A 23,033-nucleotide genomic window follows, 5' to 3' on the forward strand; every position below is an offset into this window, starting at 1 on the left:
TTAGAAAGGTGGGAATAAGCCGCGTGATACCTATTTAGATACGATCTAAACACGGATGTAGTCTGTTCTAATATGGTAGATAGATTAATGGCTGATTACACCAAGCGCTGTTAATATAAGGCAAGGGTTAAAGGCGCTACATCGAATCAACAGACATTACTTTTTTGTTCAATTAATCCTCCCCGATGTACTATATGTACCAATACTTATATAATTATAATCAAAAATATTAACGATATGGACGTTTTACTATACATTTCTGTTGCGATTTGTCAACGTTGTAGAGATGTGTCATTCTAGTTATGTATTAATCGAATGTAGTTTGATTTAATTAGTCGGTACACTTTAATAACAGACTGCGGATAAAGTGTTAAGTCGTGCTATTCTCGCTGTCTTGAAAATAGTACGAATACCACACATGCGTTATCAAATACGCCGTAAATAAATTGAAATTTTTGTACTAGCCATTATGAGCTGAAATATCCCTGAACTCTCCTCGAAATCCATTGATAGAATCGATGCATCCAAAATCGTATATTTCTGACATCTCGCGCAACATTCAATTTTGATTCATCAACTCCCGTCGAGATATATCACGCGCACTTGCACTCGCGACGCGATATTTTATATTTCATCAGTGTCAAACGTATATTTATTATTAGGTAAAAATATACTGAATTTGTTTAACGATGATTGAAAGTCATACGGAAATGTCAGTTTGTATCACGCACTGCATAAATTACGCATTTAAATTTAGAACATTTTTACAAAATTAAAATTACATTGAAAACGTAAGAGAGTAATATAAATATAGAATATTAAGATATTCTACAAGATGACTTAAAGTAATCACGGCTCGAGCTTCGTCATATTTGTCTAATTATTATTTAAATAGTGTAAATAGTTGCGTATGTCTATTAGAAGGTTCATAATTACTATTAGTACATACGTGAATAAATGCCTAGCTAAGTAATAATGGTCTAGCTCTTTGCACAAAATTAGACTGACGGTTAGAAGAAATCCTATGTTTAGCAACAACATTTTAATATTAATGTTTCTCGTACCACGATCTATTCGAACTGACTAACATGACTCGTCTAATAAGAAATTCCAATTGAGAGAGTTCGCGAAGAGATCTTGGAAATGTTATGGTAAACAACTCACGAACGACTTCGTTCCGCTCTGTCAAAGCAGATTTGCGATGAAAATATAACTGACCGTTGTTACACGAAGCTAGAAATATAAAATGGGTATTTTTATTTATGAAATAATTTGAAAGTTGAGTACACCTGTGTCGGGGTTAAATTCAGATAAAAAGAATTTGTTTATTTCGCGCGGAAATAGAAATGCATCGATATAAAAGCGTACCAACAATAAGATGTATATTTTATCGAGGAAATGATTAACAAATCAGTACTTTTGTACAGAAAATAATCTTTCCACCGGCTTTAAAACCATCCCGTGAACCATCCTCTGGATTGGTACCACGCCGAGACGGTTATCTGAATGCTGAAGCGACTTATTAATAATTACGCGTTGACCCACTGCCGCTTTTGGAGTCTGCGCTGTTTTAGCACGTTGCATTACATTCAACGAATGAGGTGAACCGTTGTGTTACAATTCATTGAATATGGATAAAAAATAGGGCGTGTAAATTCTTCCTCCTATAACAAAGTTTAATTAATTTTAATGACAGTTGTTCATTAGACAGTGCCCCAGATTGCTCAACTCACATTTTCCTATTTTATTTTAGAACTGATATCAACGTAGTGGTATTCAAATATAGAGTGTATCGAAAAAGATAATCACCTACAAAATATATCAATATTTCCTACATAAATGTAAAATCTTTTTAATGGATTAAAATTTAATTGTAGAATTATTGAAATCTGCAGAAATTCTGGTGGACAAAATTTCTACAACTTTTACTGAACGTGTTTAATTTAAAATAAGAGAACGCATACATGAAACGTCTGATAAATTAACGACCTGACAAATGAAAAGATTTCTTCTTTAATTTGAAAGAAATCTTTTAAATAAATTGATGGATTGGAAATATTTATTAAGAAAGTGGAGGCATCATTAAACTTTTGTATCCTCCAAAGAAATCTATTTCAGTAAAATGGAGAAAATGTCTCTAACTAGAAATTGATTAACACAAATTCGAGTTGTCAAGTCTATTTTGTGACATTATACAAAAATATTCAACATTAAAAATTATCTTAAAAATTTTCTTGTCGGATTGGCATAACGACAAAGATTATAAGAAGATTATGCAATGGAGCGAAATGTACATTGTAAAACTTGTAAATGTTCATTTGTAAAAAATATGTAGATACATGTACATGTCTATGATCACGTGTGCTGTCTCAGACTCAGGGGGAAAATCATAGTAATATACTTTAGACTCGACTTCCATTTCTTCCGATTCACGTTGAGATTTGGAAATCTATCAACAATAAGAACTCGCTTATTCTTGTTTCAGACGTTCTGCGTGGTGTCCAAGAGGTTCCGCAAGAACTACATTCATAGGTTTACGGCGACCAACAGTTGGTTCATATTCTCTCCGTGGAATCCTATTCGGCGGTGCTGTATCTTCCTAAGTACGAATCAGTACTTCGATTACGTGGTCATGGCTACTATCCTTCTTAACTGCGTCTTCCTAGCCATGACCGAAACCGTCGAGGAAGCCGAGTAAGTATAGACTTGTATGTATATGCTTATGCCGTAACAGTGACTAGTAGATCAGCAATAGGTGACCACTGTCCTTATTTGTGTCGTCGTTATTAAATATAATAATTATACTTTTCTAAAACCCGGTTATGATGTTATTTGTAGTTATTATAAAATATATTAAATATAGAAAAAAAAATTATTCCGTAATACAGTTTTTAATTTTGAATCGTCTGTTTCTTAGGAAAAATTTAATTGGAATATACTTTTTGTTGTATTTCTCAATTTTTAATATTAAATATCTTGGTTACAATAATTTTTAATGTAATATTATGCCATTAACTACATATTTAATTAATGAAATCATGTAACATTAATGTATCACATAATATACACAAAGGCATATCTTATTAAAAATTTACTTACAAAATCCGCTTTAAAGACCCGATAAAGAATAAGGTTATAAAGAAAAAGTTTTTCATTTCCAGGCACTTGTAAATCCTATTAAACATTGAAAAGCCTTTGATATTTCGAGATTTTGTTAAGGACAATTCGTCTCTGTATTGAACATAGAATCTGTTTGATCCTTTTATTTTAAGATATCTTTTATTTTAAGCATCTGAATTAATTATTAATTTGCTCGTTAATTGTGTCTACAAGTGATATCTGCGGAATAATAATAAGAATCTCATATTGTCATTTCGCGTGAAAGCCATTCTTTATTGCAGCAGTTGTAATATTGCTTTCTTTGTTCTTTTGTTCCTTTATTCACCCATAAATGCTCAAAGATATGATAAATGTGCATTAGAATGTTCTAAAGACAATTAAGAGACAAAGACAAATAATTATCAGCGATCACGTTACGTAAAATATTTTCTCCGAAACTATATGAACATAAGTGTGTTATTACAATTATTTTGACAGTGACTATTGTTCTCGGAATTTTGAAAAATCCGAAAAGCTACAAAATTGCTAATCGGTAAAAAGATACAATTATATATTTTTCATCTGTATCGTATTTTGGAAGCCGCTCGCTTTCAAAATCAATGAAAGTTGCCGACTCCTCAATTCGAATATATTTTGTCAACTACCGTTCTCGTGAATTTTACCAAATATTAATTATTATTTGCACACTTTTTCTCAATATTCTACGACGATTTACAAGAACGTTTGAAAGAGCAGTTTTCTGATTCGAATACGGAGTTAGTTTTGTTTTTAAAATGATTGATCTGTTTACTGCACGTCAATCACTAATAACGTCACCTATTTTATTCTGCTTTTAATAATATTACTTTTCCATGTGGAGAACAAAAGTATTGCGTATCTATCGACATCACGCGAAGCAAAAAAAATTAAAGGGGATTGGAATAAGTTTATCGCCATTAAAGGTGGTTTAATAAGTTATTTTTCCGAAAAAGTGCGTACTTATTAAAATAAATTACTACAGTCGTTTTAGAATAGTCGAGGTCAAATTTTTCTAACATACTGGTGGTTTCTCCTCGCGAAACGTGTCAGATTGTAAGGTAAAGCCATAACACTTTCTTAATATCCGCTTTACTAACGTTTTGTGCAGTTAATATCTTCCAACATTGTTCTAGCAGTCTCATGAGACTGATTTAGTGGAATCAATACTTTTCGTGTTTCTCTCTTTTCCACATATACTGATATTTTCTTCGTAGTTCTTTAATAAACAGTATCTTTTATTGAATATTGCGATTTACGTGGTTCCGTTATAAAAAGCACAATTCGTTGTGCCTTGAAATTGATGTAAAAATTAATTTATCATCTTAACACATTGTGCACGCCACCTAAGGCTAGACTTAGAATGAGGCAAGACGTTAGGCTTCAATTATAGGCTTTTGTCAGGTAATCGAAATCCGGCATTCAGGGAGTTAAAGACGGGCCTGACGGGTTCTCTTTAAACATGCACAACTGGCGTTCATTTCATATGTGTTCACTTAGCATGTAATCCTCTTAAGCTAAGTATCCTCCAGCGAGTAACTCGCGACAGTTCTCGCCGACTGCGGATAGCTATTCGTTTAACGTGCTTCCGCCGAATATGTCTCGCGGTAATTTTCCGCAACTGCGGCCTGAGCGAAGGCGTGCCAGATTAACGAGGCTTTCAGGATGGTGAATAAGCGATCTCTTCAGAGTTCCTTTCGGTAAGCTAATTTGCCTAACTCGTTTAACATAATGAGCAACTTATGTACGTTTCAAGCAAACAATTTAGCATCCATTGGAAAATATAAATTTTGTATTGATAATTCTCCGGGGAGCCGAAGGGAGGCTCTCTGCTTCAAATCATCGCTTTGTCCAAGTTGCAGAATCAAATAGATGATATGTCTAACTGATGTGTCGAAGCATGACTATTAATGAACGCTGTGATACCGAGGCATTCGGTGTCCACGGCAGAGCATCACAAATTTATCGAGATATAATATGAATAACGAGTTAGGCAAATTAGCATTGGCTGTCACACGCTATTTTCAATAGAGTTGGAACGTAATTTCGATGATCCCGTGCTCGTGCAGGAAAATGTTCATTAGGATCGTTCGCGTTGCTACGTGATCGGGGAGAGCACCTCATCACGCCGCACAAAAGCGGAAGCACACACGGACGCTGGTTATTCCGTACCCTCGGTGCGGAATGCAGATCCGGGGGATGCAGCGAATGGTGCAGCGCCAGTGCATCTCCGCGCGGAGAATGCCGCAGGGCGCGACGTCCGAGGCGCGGATGGAAGCTTTAAAGATCCGCTCTCGTTCTCGCTCTCTCTCTCTCTCGTCGGTGTCGTCGAATTGGGTCGAAATTCTTTGCCGCTGTGCACAGCACGAACGAGAGTCGAGGCTGAGGGAGAAGGTTCGTGAGGAAAATTCGCGACGTTCGATTTCGCCATTTGATCGACGGAAATAATCGACGGACAAAATTTTCGTCAAATTGCAAATAAGTGGCTTTAATGTTCCCAAAAATGCGACCAGAATTTCTATCCTTAACCGTTTCGTGACGGATTTTACGTAATGTTTCAACGTATACGTCAGCGTAAATGCGATGTAAAGATTTTTCATGAGACGGCTATTCCATAAGCATGATGTATTTGTATTGTTGAGAAAGTTAAATTGATTGCTAGCAAGTCTGTGTTTGTAATACGCTTGAAATGATTGATTCGATGCGGGCGGTTATACACAACAGGGTGATTTATAGAAACGCAGGTCTAGATCTAATCTCGATTCGAAGCGTAAAGTTTAGTTTGTGTTTGCGCTTATAAGTTTAGTTATTCGCAACAATATTATTATGGATGCATATATAATAAGTATATACTTAATTTATTCTGTATTAATCAATCTCTATATGTATATGTGTGTGTGTGTGTGTGTGTATTTGTGTAACTAAGAATATTGTATTTCAATTCAATGTAAAGAAAAACGTCGTTAGATTTCTTCTATTTTTTTCTACACATGCAATGCTTGTAATAGAATTGACTTGCTTCTAAGTATTATTGTCAAGTTGTCGTTTCATTAGTGAAGAAAAATGTCACGTTATTTCGCTATATCTAAATAAGAAGAATCCCCGAAATTACTGAAAAATCATGAAACTGTAAGGATGGATGACTTGGTTACGGAATAAATTCAAACTCAGAGAGTTGGTTACAGGGAACTGCGGCAGTTCGGACAAGTTCTGCGTAACATTTTGACTTTCCCGTAAACAAGTCGAGTCTCGATAACGAACGGTAGTGGGTAGTTGGTCTGATGTTCGATGCTTCTCATGTTACAGATATATCTTCCTAGCCATATACACGGCGGAAATGGTGATAAAATCAATCGCGAAGGGATTTATACTGAACAAGTACACTTACCTACGAAATCCCTGGAATTGGTTGGACTTCGTGGTGATTACCAGCGGATACGCCACTATTGGGATGGAAGTCGGGAATCTGGCCGGTCTCAGGACGTTCAGGGTGTTGAGAGCACTTAAGACTGTATCCATTATGCCAGGTAATACAGCGAATGTGAGGCACGTATATCTCGCTACGTTTCATTTAGAGCAGGGTTCTTCGCCCCGATTAAAAAGTTGCAACGATAAGCTCTAGTCAGTTGAGTCTTTTGAAAGCTTAATGAAAAAGAAACATTGAAACAGTTAATCTTGAGGAATTTAGCTTGGACGTACCATTTTCGTGTTTACGTAATTCAGCATCGATAATACCACAACGATTTCTTTCCTCTCCGAGTTAAGATATGTATTTATGAATATCGCGAATGAAACAACTAAACGCGAGCATATATCCATGTGTATCGATTACAATTGACAAAATATTAAGCATCGGTTAACGCTTTAGCAATTGTATGCGCGCGATCGATATCGGTAGACACGTATTAATCAGCTGCGCTGGTGCAGACAATCTGAACCGCTTTTCGTATTAATTTTGGCTTTAAATCAAGCCCACATTTATGTACCTTTCGCTGAAGTGAGCACAAACGCCATTGCGCGGAATGGCTAAAAATGGTTCGCTATTGCGCGCCGCGTAACGCATCGTGATTTATCGTGTTAATCCATTCGTATGACAAAAACCGAATGACAATCGCGGCGGAATTCGTAACTTACTAGTTGCAGCGTTTCGTTCATTATCTAGATATTTATACATCTATTTTTCACACGCATTATTAGTATTATTATCTTTACAATATTGTGTATTAATAGCTTGATGGAAATTACAATATTCCGCATCAGAATTCATCGCAATGTTCCGCATACATAACTAAACGTTCGCGGCACGTACGGCTCTTTTTTTTTGCGGTCGTGTATGATTGCGTATTAATATATGCATGAGGACGTTTAGCGGTACGTCCGCGAATCGCTCGCATTTATCGTGTAATCGTTTCCCTTGCAAGCCCTTGCAATATTCAGTACCGAGGGTCCACTCGGTGGGACACATTTGTAAATTTGCGATAGTGCGTTAAAGGAAATTGCCGAGCTTTCGCGTCATGTGGCTACAACATCGCGTTCGAGAGAGGGACTTGCTTAGTCGTGTGTCACGGCCAAGTACATTTGCAATGATGGATTTGACATGTGCGATATGGAATGCACGTCGATCGACAGTTTACGATGATGGGTATAAAATGAGAGCAAAGGCACGCGAGTACGATTCGATTTTTATCTTTGATTTACCGACTTGAAGAATTTATGGATACGATCGAGTTTATGAGGAAAGATTTATTTATCTAGTTTTTGAGAACAATTTTTAGAATTAAATCATTCGAAAATGTTTGGTGTCTGAAATCGTCCAAGCTTCAAATTTCTCGAATTGTAATATGCAGTCGTAAATGTGTGAAAATAGTCTGCACTTTTCGAAATGTGTATCGCTTTTCAAGTCAAGATACCAAGTATCTTACAACTTAAGTTAATTCAGATATATTTTTATGTGTAAATTCTTGAATATGCTTCGAACATTGGATATTTGATTTCGTTTAATTAATTTTTTTCTAAATTCCTCTGGTTTACGTTATTACACCGACATACGATTTAGTGATCGTAGCAGAAACCGTGCCTTTAGATACTGGTCGTTCTGTATTTATTCGCGAGAAATAAAAGTGGGGAATAAAATTATCTTGCAAGACGCGCAAACGACAAGTGGCTCTAGACCGAGCACATCGAAACTTGAGCGTGAAATAACAAAGCGAGAGAACGGAAGACGAGGAAATAGGTCGCTAAGGCAACTCGGTCTGCGAAGCTAGCCAGATCAAAAGATAGTATAATGGGAGACCATGAAGCGACAGTCCGTCTCTGGCTACTCGAGCGAAAAACACAAAGCGGTTGAGGTCCCAGGAAGCGGATTTAAGTTTCCATGGAGAAGAGATGACAGGTCGGCCTGATACACAGAGAACGGCGAACTTTGACCAAAGTTCGGCTGGACAACTCGAATGCGGTGAATGTCATCTCTTGGTGATCGCGTGGACCGCCACGGAGATTATTCCTGATATTATCGAAACCGTTCCGTTTCGCATCTATCGTACATGCATTCGATGAAAGAGACCGTGATTTATCTCGATGGCCCGTCTGATATCGATTTCAAATGCCGCGTGTGCAAGTCGAAAAAGTGTGCGAATGTACACAGCTATTCATACCGAACGTGATTTATTGATTCGACCGCAAAAAGCCCTTTTCCCCCGTACGTTCCAATATCGGAGTCAAAGAAAGAAAAATTAGACGGGAGACTTGTAATATTTGCGAACGCGTATGATTAACGCTGCAAATTAGGGAGGGATCTGTCTAAGATTTTTGTGGCGATCTCGAAAAATCGCCCGTTATCGAGCACGTACAATCCGATAGGGAGTCCAAGTGCACTCGTTCCACGACGTTTTTTAGAACAATCGGAGGCCGCGGAGTAGCTTTACTCGCGCTTCGCGAAATTCCTAAGAACCGATGAAATGAATGCCCTGCTAACGATAGAGTGAATGGCGCATCTTCGATAGTAGGTCAATAGGATCTCTCGAGTAAAGCCGCGATCTCGGAAAAATCGGCTACGATTTACTTGCCGCAACTAACGGCGGACGTTAATAATCTAAGACACGTACGAAGATTAAACTGTTTAATAAATTAGAAAATGTGAGAATATTACTTGCTGCACGAAAACTTTTAGCTATTAATATTGGGTAACTTAGGCTGGATAATTTAGGGCGAGTTTGACCAAACTTTGGTTAACTTAATCGGCGATTAATTCAACTGACAGACTTGCTTAAAGCAAAATTTCTGACTACATAAGTGTTGGTCTACAACCTTGCTTTAAATAAGCTGTAAGCCTTAAGCCGCAAGAAATAAACCAATCACAGGCATTTATTCCCCTCACTCTCACCTGTAATTGGTTAATTTCTTACGGCTTAAGGCTTACAGCTTACTTAAAGCAAGGTTGTAGACCAACACTAACGCGTTGTCCTTAATTTAATTTTTGTTCATTTGATAAACTATGTGAAATTATTCATTCTCTCCGTGTTAATAAAAATATAAGCTAATTAAGTTAATCAGAATTTGGTCAAAGTCGTCTTTAGTTGTTAAGAAAAATTCTGTTAAAAACTGCATACAAACACATACATTTATAATGTTAAAGAAAAATTTTTGCTTGACCAGATAAACAATTGCGTTAATTGTAACGTATGTTACAGGTCTAAAAACTATCATCAACGCGCTGTTACACAGCTTCAAGCAACTTGCCGAAGTAATGACGCTGACAATTTTCTGCCTGATGGTTTTTGCACTGTTCGCCTTGCAAGTTTATATGGGCGAACTTAGAAATAAGTGTGTAAGGCATCAAGAGCCGAATGCCACACAAATCGACTGGAAGGAGTAAGTTATTTTCATTGTTACGCTTGCATATAAACTCCGATCCTAATTCCATATTTTTCCCCGAAATTGGAAGATATGCTCAGTCATTTATATAAAATATATCTGTATTATCAAGAAAAACTTTATGTATTAAGCAATATTGTCTATATATACAAAAAGTTTGTCTAATTAAATTTCTAGCAAGTTGTGGGTAAATAATATTATTTATCTGTATATAAAATGTTATAAATCTCGAGAGAGAATTAAATGCAATTCTAAATGACTGACAGTTTGACATAAGTATTTAGCTATTTAATCAGATATTGGATTTTATATAAGCGCTGTCAGTTTCTTATTTATATTTCAAAGTATATCGTGAAACCAAAATAGTTGCAGATAATCTACACTCGGAAAATAATTACGTAACTTTTGGATATGTCGATTTGATTTCTCTAAATTACAAAGTACTGTATGTAGGAGAATCACAAAGTATTATATTATAATAAAGTAGCAGTTGAAAATATGATTCTGCAGCACTTGCTAGAAAGACGTATTCCATGTTGAAAAATGTTTGATATTCCAACGCAGAAACTCTTGCGCTGCTTTCGAATACAAGCGTACTTCCGTTATCTCGCAAATAAAATATTATCCCGCAAAAATTGTATCGACTTTAACGAAGAGGTAGTATACATTTATCACGATCTTTCTGTTAACGAGGAATACAAACGAATCTCTAAATTTTCATAAATCAAGATTTGGTGCTGTCCAATACGAAGCTGATTAACCAATGTCACATTAAGAGACTTATTCGTGTCGCAAAACAAGATCGTGTAGCCCCGAAGGAGGAAATGTTCGATTAAAGGCACGAGGGCGAGAAGGATTATTCCGAGTAATCAAGATAAACGTTTTGTGCATCGCCGACATCGCCGCAGATATGTAAATCGTGCAGGATCGTTTAAAGCGGCGCTTAATCGTCGCAGTAGTCCGACCATAATCAACGGCACAGTTTCCGCAAGCGCAGCGGTAGATCCAAACAATCTGGTGCCTAAGACCAACGACATTAACGAGGAATCTAGTAAACCCTCCAGGCTTAACATGCTCAATCTCTTAGGAAATACACAGAGATTTTACCTCTGAGCAATTATGGTTGGTAACCGAAACAAAATATCTTGTTGCGAAAACAACGCGCTCGGATGCTCTCTGACGCGGCTGGCTATTCGTCGGCCGTAACTACTTGCGCAGCGAGAGATCACTCGCTCGTACCATCCTATGTAGCTATCATTCAACTTGTTTTATGGGTCGATAGGGTAATATGAACTTAGTACAATGACCCGAGGCAAAAATCTGTGTTATATAAATGCTCAAAAGATAAGCGTAGTATATATACTTGTAACAATTAAGTACAATACATTAACAGGTGCTCCAAGAGCTGCTTTTTGAAAGAATATAAGCACGTTGATGATACGTCTGACCGCAACTCATGAGCTAATTATAACTTGGAGCATTGAGAATATGACGCAAAGCATTCAAAACCAGAAAACAACAAAGGAATTTATGTCGTATTTAATGATAACTTATGTGACTTGGATTTTCACCGCGGGGAATAAAATATCGTAGTATAAGTCTGTGACATATCAAAGCGGCCTTTTGGCTATTTTTGTTTGAAAAAGTATTGGAACGGAAGAGCAAATTTTCATTAAGCCGGGTAGATTAAAACGGTAAATGCGAAAACGGAGCACGTGTTGGTAGGATGCTCGTGTCGCAATCCGTCACCGCGCGTGGTGCACCGCGTCCCAACGAGCATTCGTTTCCGCACCCTCGGCGCGAGCGCGGCGCGCGTTTACGAGCATCGCTATCGGGTTTCCGGTCGCGATGCCAAACGGGCCGCTTGCCGCGTGCTTAGGAAGCTATCCGTCGGCGGATCTCATTGTCCGCGCTTTCCAGCCCGACAGCATCGATCCGCGTTCGGTGCACGTCCCGTCGAATGCGTGACGCGACGCTCTTCGGGAGGGACGCACGGACGCGCCGTTACGCGATGCACCGCATTAAAACCAAGAGGCACTCTCGGAAAGCACGGGGCGCTTTTTTTACGACAGTCAAGTGTGCGGAGTTAATTTATGTGAGGAAAAAAAATCCGAATAGTTTCAAAGAACGTCGCATTATTTACGAACTCAATTCCGTGAGAAGAGAACTCTGTACGATTCGCATTCGACGAAAAGTTTATTTAGCCCTCCGAGAATTATTGTAAATTAAAATATCATAAATTTAAGTTATAAAATGTTGGCTGTTTGCAGAAGCAATAGTGTTTAAATATCGCTGATCCTTCGTACAACGTGTGACTACGCGTCTCCCGGTACCACTCGCGATCGAGTTTCGAAAAACCGGGCGAAGACACGTGAAGCGTTGACGCGCCGCAGGTAATTCCGCAAAACAATTTCTGGAATTCACAGCGCGCTCAACTCTCGAATAATGTAAACAATTACACGGCGTACCGAGGACCTCCAGAGTCTTGGTATTACATTCGGGCAGTCGAACGGAACGGACAGCGGCGCCGATCGGCTCCGCGACAAGTCCTACCAAGTATTTGACAAGGAACGAAGAATTTTACACGTAGCAAATAGAATGCGACAGCATTCTGATTTAGGCTTCTACGAAATGTCAACTTTATTTCGAATAACATTTCTTTTATGTTAAATTTATATAGATTCTGCAAGACTTGCCATAAGTAAATTTATGTAATTTTTCATGTTCACCCTGGTGAAAATTTTTTCAATAACTTCATAACTTTTTACCAAAATTTTCAGATTTTTTAAGAAAAGAAGTGGACTTTCTCAGTATTTCTGAAAAGTGTACGAATTCGCATAAAAATTCTGAGAAAAATGTTTACCAGGGCAAATTAAAGCAAATATTAACTATATTAATAGGATGACAGAAAAATACTTGAAGCTCTCTTTTCGTTAAAGAAACGATCACGTCTGTAACTATTATATGTAGCAAGTGACAGTGAAACACCACGTGGCAATTTGTTCCGCTCGGTATATACCGCTTCGCATCAGTTAAACTGAATGGTCGTATTCCTGTCGTGAATAGGTATCGCAATGCGATACGATGATCTTGCTCTGCTCGTCACGACGAGGAAACGCGGCCGCAGGCGAAAGCCCATATAAGCAAATAATACGCGTATTCTCTCGCTGTGTTAATTCTCGCCGAATGCGGTCACACGATTCCCATTTCGTATATCACTTCGGTAATTGGAGCCGCGGTCTAAAGTCAAATGCAGCGTTAAATGAAAACGAGAAATTAATCTTACTTGATGTTGACTAAACTAATACCGACGCGACGTTCATCTCTGGCTATTATCAATTATTCAAAGTAATTGATAATATGATTTCTGAATAAGAGAGGAAACGTTACACATGTGCAAATTATAATGATGACTCGCAGTAAAAAAAGGGTTATATAAACGGCGCTATCTTGCACATTTATCTCATCGCGGTTTTTTTTTATCGCATTTTAGTCGAAGCTGATTCGATTCGTTCGCGCCGTATTGGACAGCAGCAAATGGAGGAAAATTGATCTGATAAAATTGACTGCCGCGCGACAACACATAGAAAGGCGGCGGATATATAATTCTCTCGCTTTAAATCTCCGGAGAACGCGAACCTTGTGGGGATCTGGGACAGGAACGCTAACGGAATTTTCGTGTCGCCAACAGGTGGACTTGGAACTCATCCAATTGGGCGTTCAACGAGGACGAGGAGCCGATCATCTGCGGCAACGTAACCGGCGCCAGGTTGGTGTCTCTCTGCCTATCTCCGATCCCACTTGAGATAAGCTAATTCGAGTGATGCGAGGGTCGTATTACCTCACGTCAATCTTCAGACGAGTGCCACTCGATTTCCCCCTTGCGAGGAGATTGCGAAGGAGGCGAGAAAAATGGCAAATTTGCGAGGATGCGCCTCTCCGTGTCGATATACGTCTGTTCTGTAGCGAAATTTCTCAACGTCACTCTCTCTCTCAACCTTCATTCTTCTCGATACTGGAGAAATCGGCAGTCTTCGACAACCCGACGGAAATTTCACTCCACGCCACGGAAAAATTTACTCGGAATCAAGTAAAGCATCTGCGAAGAGAACTAGTGTTCAGTTCAGAAATTTCGTGTCTCCCTGGAGAGAAAATCAATGGACGAAGACAAAAAGAACATAAATGGAACACAATTAACAGAAATAGCTAACAGTAATCTAACTTAATTCGAGTAACTCAATAACAGCATTAATACTTGACGCTCGCGTTTTAATGAAATATTATTTTTCTCATTAATAACTGTGCTATTGAGTTAAACAACATTATTTTCAAATAGAGATTGCTAATGCCCTTAATAGCTTTCTCGTGTAGCTTTTGGAACTTTTATAGTTAGCCTCTCATTTCGAGCGTTGAATCGAGAACGACGTATTCGTCATAAAAATGATTCTTCTTTCGTCTAACGTAAGTTTCGTCACGCGCTGCAAAGCGTGTATACGTTGGCGAAGTTGGCGCCCAGCGATTTCCAGAAACGTAATACTCGCTCTCGTTACGATAAAACATAAATCACCCGTTGATCATTGGCAATTATGTAAAATCGTCGGCGAACTGAATTACAGATAATCACCGACGGTACTGACTATTTCTCATAGCTGCTAGTTAACGAGCGACGTAAAGATATTTCCATTATGATATCCGGTTATAACTTGGTCCCGCAAACGTGTCGTTCATCCGATCGGTTTACTTCATGCACTTTGGCGAACGTGCGAGGGCATCTCTATATTTAACGATTTTCGGGGAGCATCCATTTCCCAAATGATTACGCTGGGCGCACGTACGCGCGACGGAATTCGCTCGGCTAGTATAAATAAGTTTGCAAAAGCTTTACTGCTTTACGGCGGCGCATGAACTTTACGGCGGTCTTTCGGTATCGGTGCGCGGTGTCCTGCGGAAAGTAGGCTTTTTATTCGATCGATATGTTCCGAGTTGACGGTTTCTTTGCACTTTCGATGAGACATTCCTGTAAAGAACTCGGCCGACTTGTGGAAATATTACGCCCGTAGCAATTTTTCACGTCAATACAATTGTCTTTTAATTGTGTAAAGAATGTTGGAAAAGAAATTAAAAGTGTATGATGAAATAATGTTTTCTCTTTCGGAGAGAAAACATGTTGCGGAACATGATGACAGGAGTTACACAGTTGTGATTTTACAATCTTAATTTCGTGTAGAAATGAGGTGTTAATTATTCTTGCCTAACAAGTGCGGGGTAGTCGATAGTTGGACGGGCTGAATACTGGCGCGGTAAAGACCGCAGCAAGTAATATTTCCACACTTGATGATGTACTGCGGACACTTGAAATGTTCTCACGGCTATCACGGATATTGCAGTGTCGGCAATGTGGGTCTTACCTATTTTCCAGACACTGCAACGAGAGCTACACTTGTCTCTGCGTTGGCCCTAATCCAAACCACGGTTACACCAACTTCGATAATTTCCTGTGGTCGATGCTCACAACCTTTCAGCTGATTACCTTGGATTACTGGGAGGACGTCTACAACAAGGTCGCCGTCTGAAAGATTTTTCTTTGTTCGCGTCTCGCGATATAAATGGAGACTGTAGCAAAAGTCGTACACTTTTTCGTGCCTCCAAATTCCTACGACGTGTCCTTTAGAGAAAATTATATAAAATGATTTCCCTTGAAAAGCTTTCGCTATTCGTTTTGACCTGCTTTCTTCTGAATTGGTATTAAACGAACGACAATTTAAGGAAATTAGTGGAAGAATAAATTTAGTAATGTTTAAAAATAACTGTTAAAAAGATGCACAAGAATCAAGGTAATCGACGATTCCCGTTAGTTTCACAGACTTTGAATAAGATCACGGTTACCAAATTGCTCCATCAGGTTACAATTTTAGGAAATTTTCGGTAAAAATTGCAAAAAGAGCTTGTGCTCGGAAAAAAACATTTTTTTGTTGAACGTTGTTATCGAATATTGCGTACATAAATTGGAATTTATTTCTTTTGCGAGTGAAATTGAGATTGTTGCATCTCCCGGAAAAATACCAACGATATATATATCAATCATATTTGTTACCATAAATACTTGATACGGTTATTCATTATAGAAATGATAACTAAAGTTTGGCGGAACAGGTGTTGTCAGCATGCGGACCTATTAGCGTCACGTTCTTCACAATCGTCGTTTTCTTTGGATCATTTTATCTGCTAAACTTGATGCTGGCCGTCGTAGCGTTGAGTTACGAAGAAGAAGCCGAGATTACGAACGAGGTATGCCATCTCATTTCAAGTTTTTACATACTTCCTTGTCTTACTTTAAAGCTGAATTTCGAAATATTAACTCGATAACGCCACACGAAGAAAAAGCGAATAGAGTTACGTTCACTTCTACAATAATGCATAAAAAATTCGTACAATAACTTGATATATCGAACGTTTGATTAATCACTTGTATCACGCCTCTTATTATCCTGTCTACATTTAACCGAGTATTTTGTGTGCAGGAACGAAGGAAAGACTTGACGGATCACCGTGAGGATTCGACGTTCAGTTTCGATCCGTCGAAAATCAACATTAAGACACTGACGAAAGATAAACAGAAGAGGATAGACGCCCGTAAAGGAGTCTTGCTCAGTAGTTATACGAGGAAGAAGACGCGTAGAAGAAAGCGTGGGAGGAGCAGCGTCGGTCACGAGAAAAACGGTGGTGCACGCAGCAGGTTTCTATATCTGTATTTACGACCGACTTTTCTACGGCTCGATTTGTCATGACGATTGTTATCGGATACGCGTGTGTCGTGCTCGTTTACTGAGTCATACGAATAAAGTGGGGCTTTTAGACTTGTTCAACAGAGAAAACGCTTAGTACTAAACATATCAGCGTAATTGTTTATATTCAAAATTTTACAAATTATTCTAGAAAGAAAGAAATTACTGAGAAAATTCTATAAAACAAATGCTTTTAGCTTCTTAACACTTGGAAAAATATAAATAAAAACTTCTAAATGTTAATTCACGTACAAAGCTTTTGTAAATGAGGAAGTTCAGAAGACATGAATTGCATGTAAATTTGTTTTTTGCTTTTATTCAGAAAAAATAACGCTTTGTGACAAAACTAACGAGTGAGAATATGAAAATACCTTTTCATGTATAAAGTTATGGCACTTGCTTTTTTAAGTAAAAAGCTGTAGCAAGTGTAACGAAAGCGATCTTAATCCTGTCAGCATCTCCACGTTAAAAGCATTCGGTGCTTTCATGCGTTTACCGTATACGGAGGGTTAAAGTAATATCTAAAATACCCGTACATACGTACATACATAGGTATGTACGTATATGTAGCTTGCTGCAAAGTCGTTAAACTGTAGCAAGCTGGTTCTAGAAAGACAGAAGGAAAGAAAGAAACATCATAAACGCCCTCATTTCCAAGAAACTGTAATAAAAGAAAAGAAGGGAAATGTGCTGTCTTGCAATTTCACAATGGTAGGCCATCCATATGGAACGCGTATTCCAACGAACTTTGTACAATCTACTTCAGAATTATCGCTACTGTCTTCATCTACGGTTCCTTTTGTCGACTTGTGGTATCGTTTTATGGTTTAGGGAAAATTTTATCGGTTTTCCTTACAAGAAGACACTATGCGCTGCCCCTTGTTAATCATTTGCAGCTATATAATCTCTCATTATATCACAATATTATTAAATCAAAGTTTGCTTTAAATTAATTAGAGAATCAAATTTTGTTATTTATTTGTCCGTAAAAATTAATGCATTTACATTGTTTTATTTCAATTGCTCATAATTAAATTATTTGAATGTCGGTACTTCAATTTTTTCTTTTAAGAAAAATTAGGCTCCTTTTTGGTTAAAGAAATTAGATAGAACGAATAGCGATTATTATTATTATTATTATTTGAAGAACCTGATTGTGACATCGCAGGCATAAAAAAGGGCTTTAGTTTCTGACTAATACAACATTATTTTCTTTCATAATTTACAGCAAAGTCCCTGTGACAGTCACATTATAAAAAAATTATCTTGTTTAAATTCTTTTTTATCTTACATCACGTCTTTTATAAGTTTTCTAATTAATACATTGATCAATAAATTTTAACAATGAATTGCAAACTTTCTTAAAGTTATTATATTTTAACACTTACAAGCTTTGGAATGACCTGATTTAGTAACACATGCAATCAGGAAGTGCCTGGGTATTCCCAGAGTTAATGTCATTACTATAAGCATCGATTTCGCGTTGAACCTAGCTGCAACTCCATACAGCCCCGAGTCTAATTAGTGTAATGCTTCGAATAATCGTTGATTCGTCCGGTACGATCTTAACCCTTTAAAATTGCAATTCGCTAGATCCTGTAGCGATTAAAAACTTAAACGTCCATCACGCCCACTTAATTAGATATTTACAAAAATTATATATAGAATGATATAGAAATCAAAGAAAATAATTTCAAAATAACTTCAGTTTGATTAATATTTGTCCGAATATTCTATATCGTATGAAAAAAGAAACTGTTGTCGAATATCAAATATAAAAGTAACATCAATTGTATGGATTGTCAAAACTGATTATTTCTCGTTTAGATTTCATTGTAGGACAGGATCGTGAAGTATAACGTTGAATTCTATTACAGATCCATTACACCCAGCCCGAGTCCAAGTCCCAGGCACTCGAGTGTACGACCTTCTCACTTGCCGCTCCAGAACATCAGTCCTAGACCGCCGGAACCCAATACGGTTCACCGACTGGCGCCAAATCGGGGTATGCTGCACTCCAGGCAAGCCAGCAACAATAGCAATCAACAGTCGTCTTTGGATGACTCCGGGGTGGTGGATGACCACGACGGCGACGATGTTACATCCGCCGAGGAGCACGATAAGCGAGAGTTGCGGGAGCATCGCGCCGAGAAGTCACAGGAGAAATCCCCGAGGGAGCACAGCAGGGTCCAACCGGCTCAACAAATGCGCCCGGATTGCCCACCTGCGCCGGTCACCGTGTCGGTGAGGACTGGCAATCGGGAGATTCGAGTGCTCAAGTGCAACGGGGTCAAAACCAAGAAACATATGTACGCGCTGCCGCCAGAGTACCTGTCGCACATTGTAGTTTTAGGTGAGTGAAAACTACGGCATGCCGTCAGTGTTTATTTATTGAAATAATATTGTCGCTATTTGCATTAGCGGCTTGAAATTTCCGGGTGAAATTGAAGTTGATTTTCCCTCAATTAAGAAAAACTTGTCGACCTTACTTTATCAATATTGTTATTGTGATTTTATTAAAATTCATGATTCTCAATGTTGAATGTTAAAAGTTACGATAGATAATATTTGTCGCGCAAACGCTGTTTTATGTAACTGCATTAGCGGACTAAAATTTATGTATCCTCTAATCAATTTAGCGCCAGGTTTTACTTAATCATATAAATTATATGCAATATATCTTTGGTTAAAATCAAGTGTTTCTTGTTTTTTTTTCAAATTATATGCAATACTCTGTAGTTAATTAAAATATTCAATATCAAATATTCCAAGCTTGCAATAGATAATATTGACTCACAAACTGCATTATTTATTCAAAATCAGCTATATCTGAATTAGTACTATTTGCATTAATGCGCTATCAATGCGAATAAAACATTATAATTTTATCTCCATTATATATCTTTTAATTAAATTTAAAACATTCAGATTTTTATTAAATGTACATTGAGGATAAAATAACGTATTATATGATTACAGATGATCTTCCAGATAGAAACTGCGATAAGTGTATTCAATGCTGCGTTGATTACGAAGGATGGCTGAGATTTCAGAACTGCCTGTATAAGGTAAACTTACTGATGTCCGCTTTTCTAAAATCTTAACCATGGATCCGGGTTAGTTACGCATTAGACGTGATTGACCCAAATAAACGACCACTAATTAGCGTCAGACTGAAGTAAAACATACTTAACGTTGACCTGGTTCTGCCCACACGAAATAGTTTTTTGAGGCGCGTAATCATATTAGGATTTACCTCGTCTTTCATCACGTTTCGCTAATTCAATTTTTAGGATTATACGGATTACGGACGTAATTTCTAAAGGTGATAACAAAAAATATCGGGACGTTTATTTCTTTAATAAAATTTCAATGTGATTTTTATTCTTTTGTGCCAAATAATAAATAATATTTAATATAATAAATTTTGAACTTAAAAGATAGAAACTATTAATATTAATTTAATAAGGAGAAAATCAGATCGTATGTAGAAATTTCCAAACTATTCTTCTGTATCTATGCCGTTGGAACGTGGAAACAAATGGTAGAATAATTTGCGTCAAGGTGGTGAGAGATCCTCTGTTTGAACTGATGATCACCCTCTGCATCGTCTTGAATACTGGCTTCCTGGCGATGGAGCACCATGGCATGAGTGAGTCGATACGGCAGGCGCTCAACATCGGCAACAAAGTGTTCACCAGCATCTTCACGTTCGAATGCTTCCTGAAACTCCTGGCGTTGAGCAAAGACTTCTTCAATAACGGGTGGAACAACTTCGACTTGATCATCGTTTCTGCGTCGCTTATCGATTTAACGTTTGAGCTGGTAGACGGTCTTTCGGTGATACGTGGTCTCAGATTGTTGCGCGTTCTGAAGCTCGCGCAATCCTGGACGACCATGAAGGTCCTCCTCAGCATCATCATCTCGACGATAGGCGCGCTCGGTAATCTTACCTTTGTGCTGGTGATCGTGATTTACATATTCGCTGTGATTGGAATGCAGCTGTTTAGCAAGGACTACACCTTGGACAAGTTCTATCCGGATCCGGTACCGCGATGGAATTTCAACGATTTCTTCCATTCGTTCATGATGATATTCCGCATTCTGTGCGGCGAGTGGATCGAGCCGCTGTGGGACTGCATGCGTGCCGAAAGGGACGACGGGCCGAGTACGTGCTTCGCGATCTTCCTACCGGCTTTGGTGATGGGCAACTTTATGGTCCTCAATCTCTTCTTGGCGTTGTTGCTCAACAGCTTCAATTCCGAAGAGCTGAAGCAGAAGAAAGAGGAAGTCGGCGAGGAATCGAAGCTCGCGCGTTCGTTCGATCGCATACGGTCGATCGTACGTAAGCAGAAGCACCGGAAAGAGAATTCCGAGAACGAGAAGAATATCCGGTTGGAGCAGATCGTGCGCGAGGTGATGGACAAGTCCGACAAAGAGAAGTACGCGATCCAGGAAACCGTACTGAGCCTTCCCAAAGACAATATTTATAATAGATCGTATCAGGAGAGTCTCAATCAGCCGGTCTTCACGTACGATCCGATCTATCGTCAGGCTACTCTCACCACTTACAGTCAGAGCAGTCAGGAGATGGTCAAGGAGAATAAAAAATTGAGTGAGAAGGGCAACAGTAACGAGACCAATCCCGAAGAGAGTATAGAGCTGGAGGTACTCAAGGATGTCAACCCGGACGAGGAAGTAACCATGTTGCCGGAGGAGAAGCCGACCATTCGAAACGAAGAAAATATCGGAAAGCGTCCTTGGCATACCCTCGTAAGTTACGTGGACGAACTGACGGTCGGCGGTAGAAAAGACAGTAAGGGAAGATACATCGACGGATTGGGCTCGTTTCCCGGATTCGGCAGAAACAAGCCACCCAAGGAACCGCTTGATTGCTTTCCCCAACACTTCTATCAAAAGTAAGATGTATTTTTAGTCTTATTGATTTAACATGATATAAAATACAGACACTGCACATATCTACTGAAATTATTTATAATAAAAGTTAAAATAAGATTTAAAATTATATTTTAAAAACTCACACTTGTAAAGATACAAATTGCATATTCTTCTCAGGATTCTTGTATGCTCATTCGTTTGCTTATCTGATTTCGTTAAATGTTTAAATTGCAATTGGAACGTAATATTGGAATTGTTTAGGTGCAGCTGCATCAATCGTTGCCTCGCCACGGATCTCGGCAAGAAGTGGATAAGAGTTCGTACGGCTGTCCTGTCGGTCGTGGACACGCCCGCTTTCGAATGGATGATCTTAGTTTTAATTTTCGCATCTTCCATAACGCTGTGCTTCGAGGACATCTATTTAGACGACAATCCTTTTTTGAAGAAGATTCTCTATTGGACCAATCTTGGCTTCTGCGCACTTTTCAGCGCCGAGATGCTCCTGAAATGGCTAGCCCTAGGCTTCTGTAAATACTTCACCAGTTTCTGGACAATCCTGGATTTTATAATCGTTTTCGTAAGTACGATCAAAGTATCGCGCCCAGTCGGTGTCAAATGTAAAACTGTGTGCGATCGCATACGTGTGGCATGAAATGTGTTTGTCGATTCCTTTGCTTGCCTCCAAGCATTATATATTTGTATTCAGGATGTGCCATCTAACTTTATAAATAACGCTTACAATCTTTATTGCTAACAAAATTTTTTTAAATGTTACTTGTATGCCATTAAATAGTGCAGAATAAATCAGGTTAATATTATATATCGTTTTTGAAGCTTTCAATGATTATTAAGTGATTTTTGATTCGGCAAATTCTCAAATTTATGCTGGTAATGAAATTTGTACATACAACAATAATTATTTTACGCCGTGAACTTAGATGGTTCAACTTGTACATATAATAAGATGAAATTATTGAGATCACATTGGATGAAACACGCGTGATAATTGTTTGAACGTTGTTTCCGTGTTCCTTTTCTATATGTTTTATGTGTGGCCCCGTGGATCCAGGTATGTCGAAAGTTACATGTCTCATTGTCAGTACGCTTCCATTTGTATCGCGTATAATTTAAAATGATCGCGTTAATTTACTGTAAATGCATGTTATATATTTTGTTTTGTGTATGGGGTATCAGATGGACAATTATTAATTGAACTCAAATGAAAGATGCATGAAAGATGAAATAATTGAAAAAATATTTTCTGATCTCTGATAAATTATAGAGTTTGCATTTGTAAAGAAAGATTTAAAATATATAAATAAATATAAGCTGACGTTTATT

At 38.2% G+C, this 23,033-nt stretch overlaps 1 protein-coding gene across 1 annotated transcript in view; it reads left to right on the forward strand.

Annotated features, from left to right (window-relative positions):
• Positions 1 to 23,033, forward strand: part of LOC105562628 (sodium channel protein 60E-like) — a 74,706-nt gene that overhangs the window by 49,252 nt on the left and 2,421 nt on the right. The window contains exons 2-12 of the mRNA XM_012013621.1: positions 2,486 to 2,694; positions 6,442 to 6,662; positions 9,825 to 10,005; positions 13,700 to 13,777; positions 15,428 to 15,569; positions 16,162 to 16,296; positions 16,530 to 16,744; positions 18,671 to 19,146; positions 19,773 to 19,861; positions 20,358 to 21,712; positions 21,954 to 22,269. Coding sequence (XP_011869011.1) covers positions 2,486 to 2,694; positions 6,442 to 6,662; positions 9,825 to 10,005; positions 13,700 to 13,777; positions 15,428 to 15,569; positions 16,162 to 16,296; positions 16,530 to 16,744; positions 18,671 to 19,146; positions 19,773 to 19,861; positions 20,358 to 21,712; positions 21,954 to 22,269 — 3,417 coding nt within the window. The remainder of the gene's footprint in view (positions 1 to 2,485; positions 2,695 to 6,441; positions 6,663 to 9,824; positions 10,006 to 13,699; positions 13,778 to 15,427; positions 15,570 to 16,161; positions 16,297 to 16,529; positions 16,745 to 18,670; positions 19,147 to 19,772; positions 19,862 to 20,357; positions 21,713 to 21,953; positions 22,270 to 23,033) is intronic.

This window comes from Vollenhovia emeryi, unplaced genomic scaffold (genome assembly GCF_000949405.1).
Source record: "Vollenhovia emeryi isolate VEMERY1.0 unplaced genomic scaffold, V.emery_V1.0 DF939185.1, whole genome shotgun sequence".
Taxonomy (NCBI): Eukaryota; Metazoa; Arthropoda; class Insecta; order Hymenoptera; family Formicidae; genus Vollenhovia; species Vollenhovia emeryi.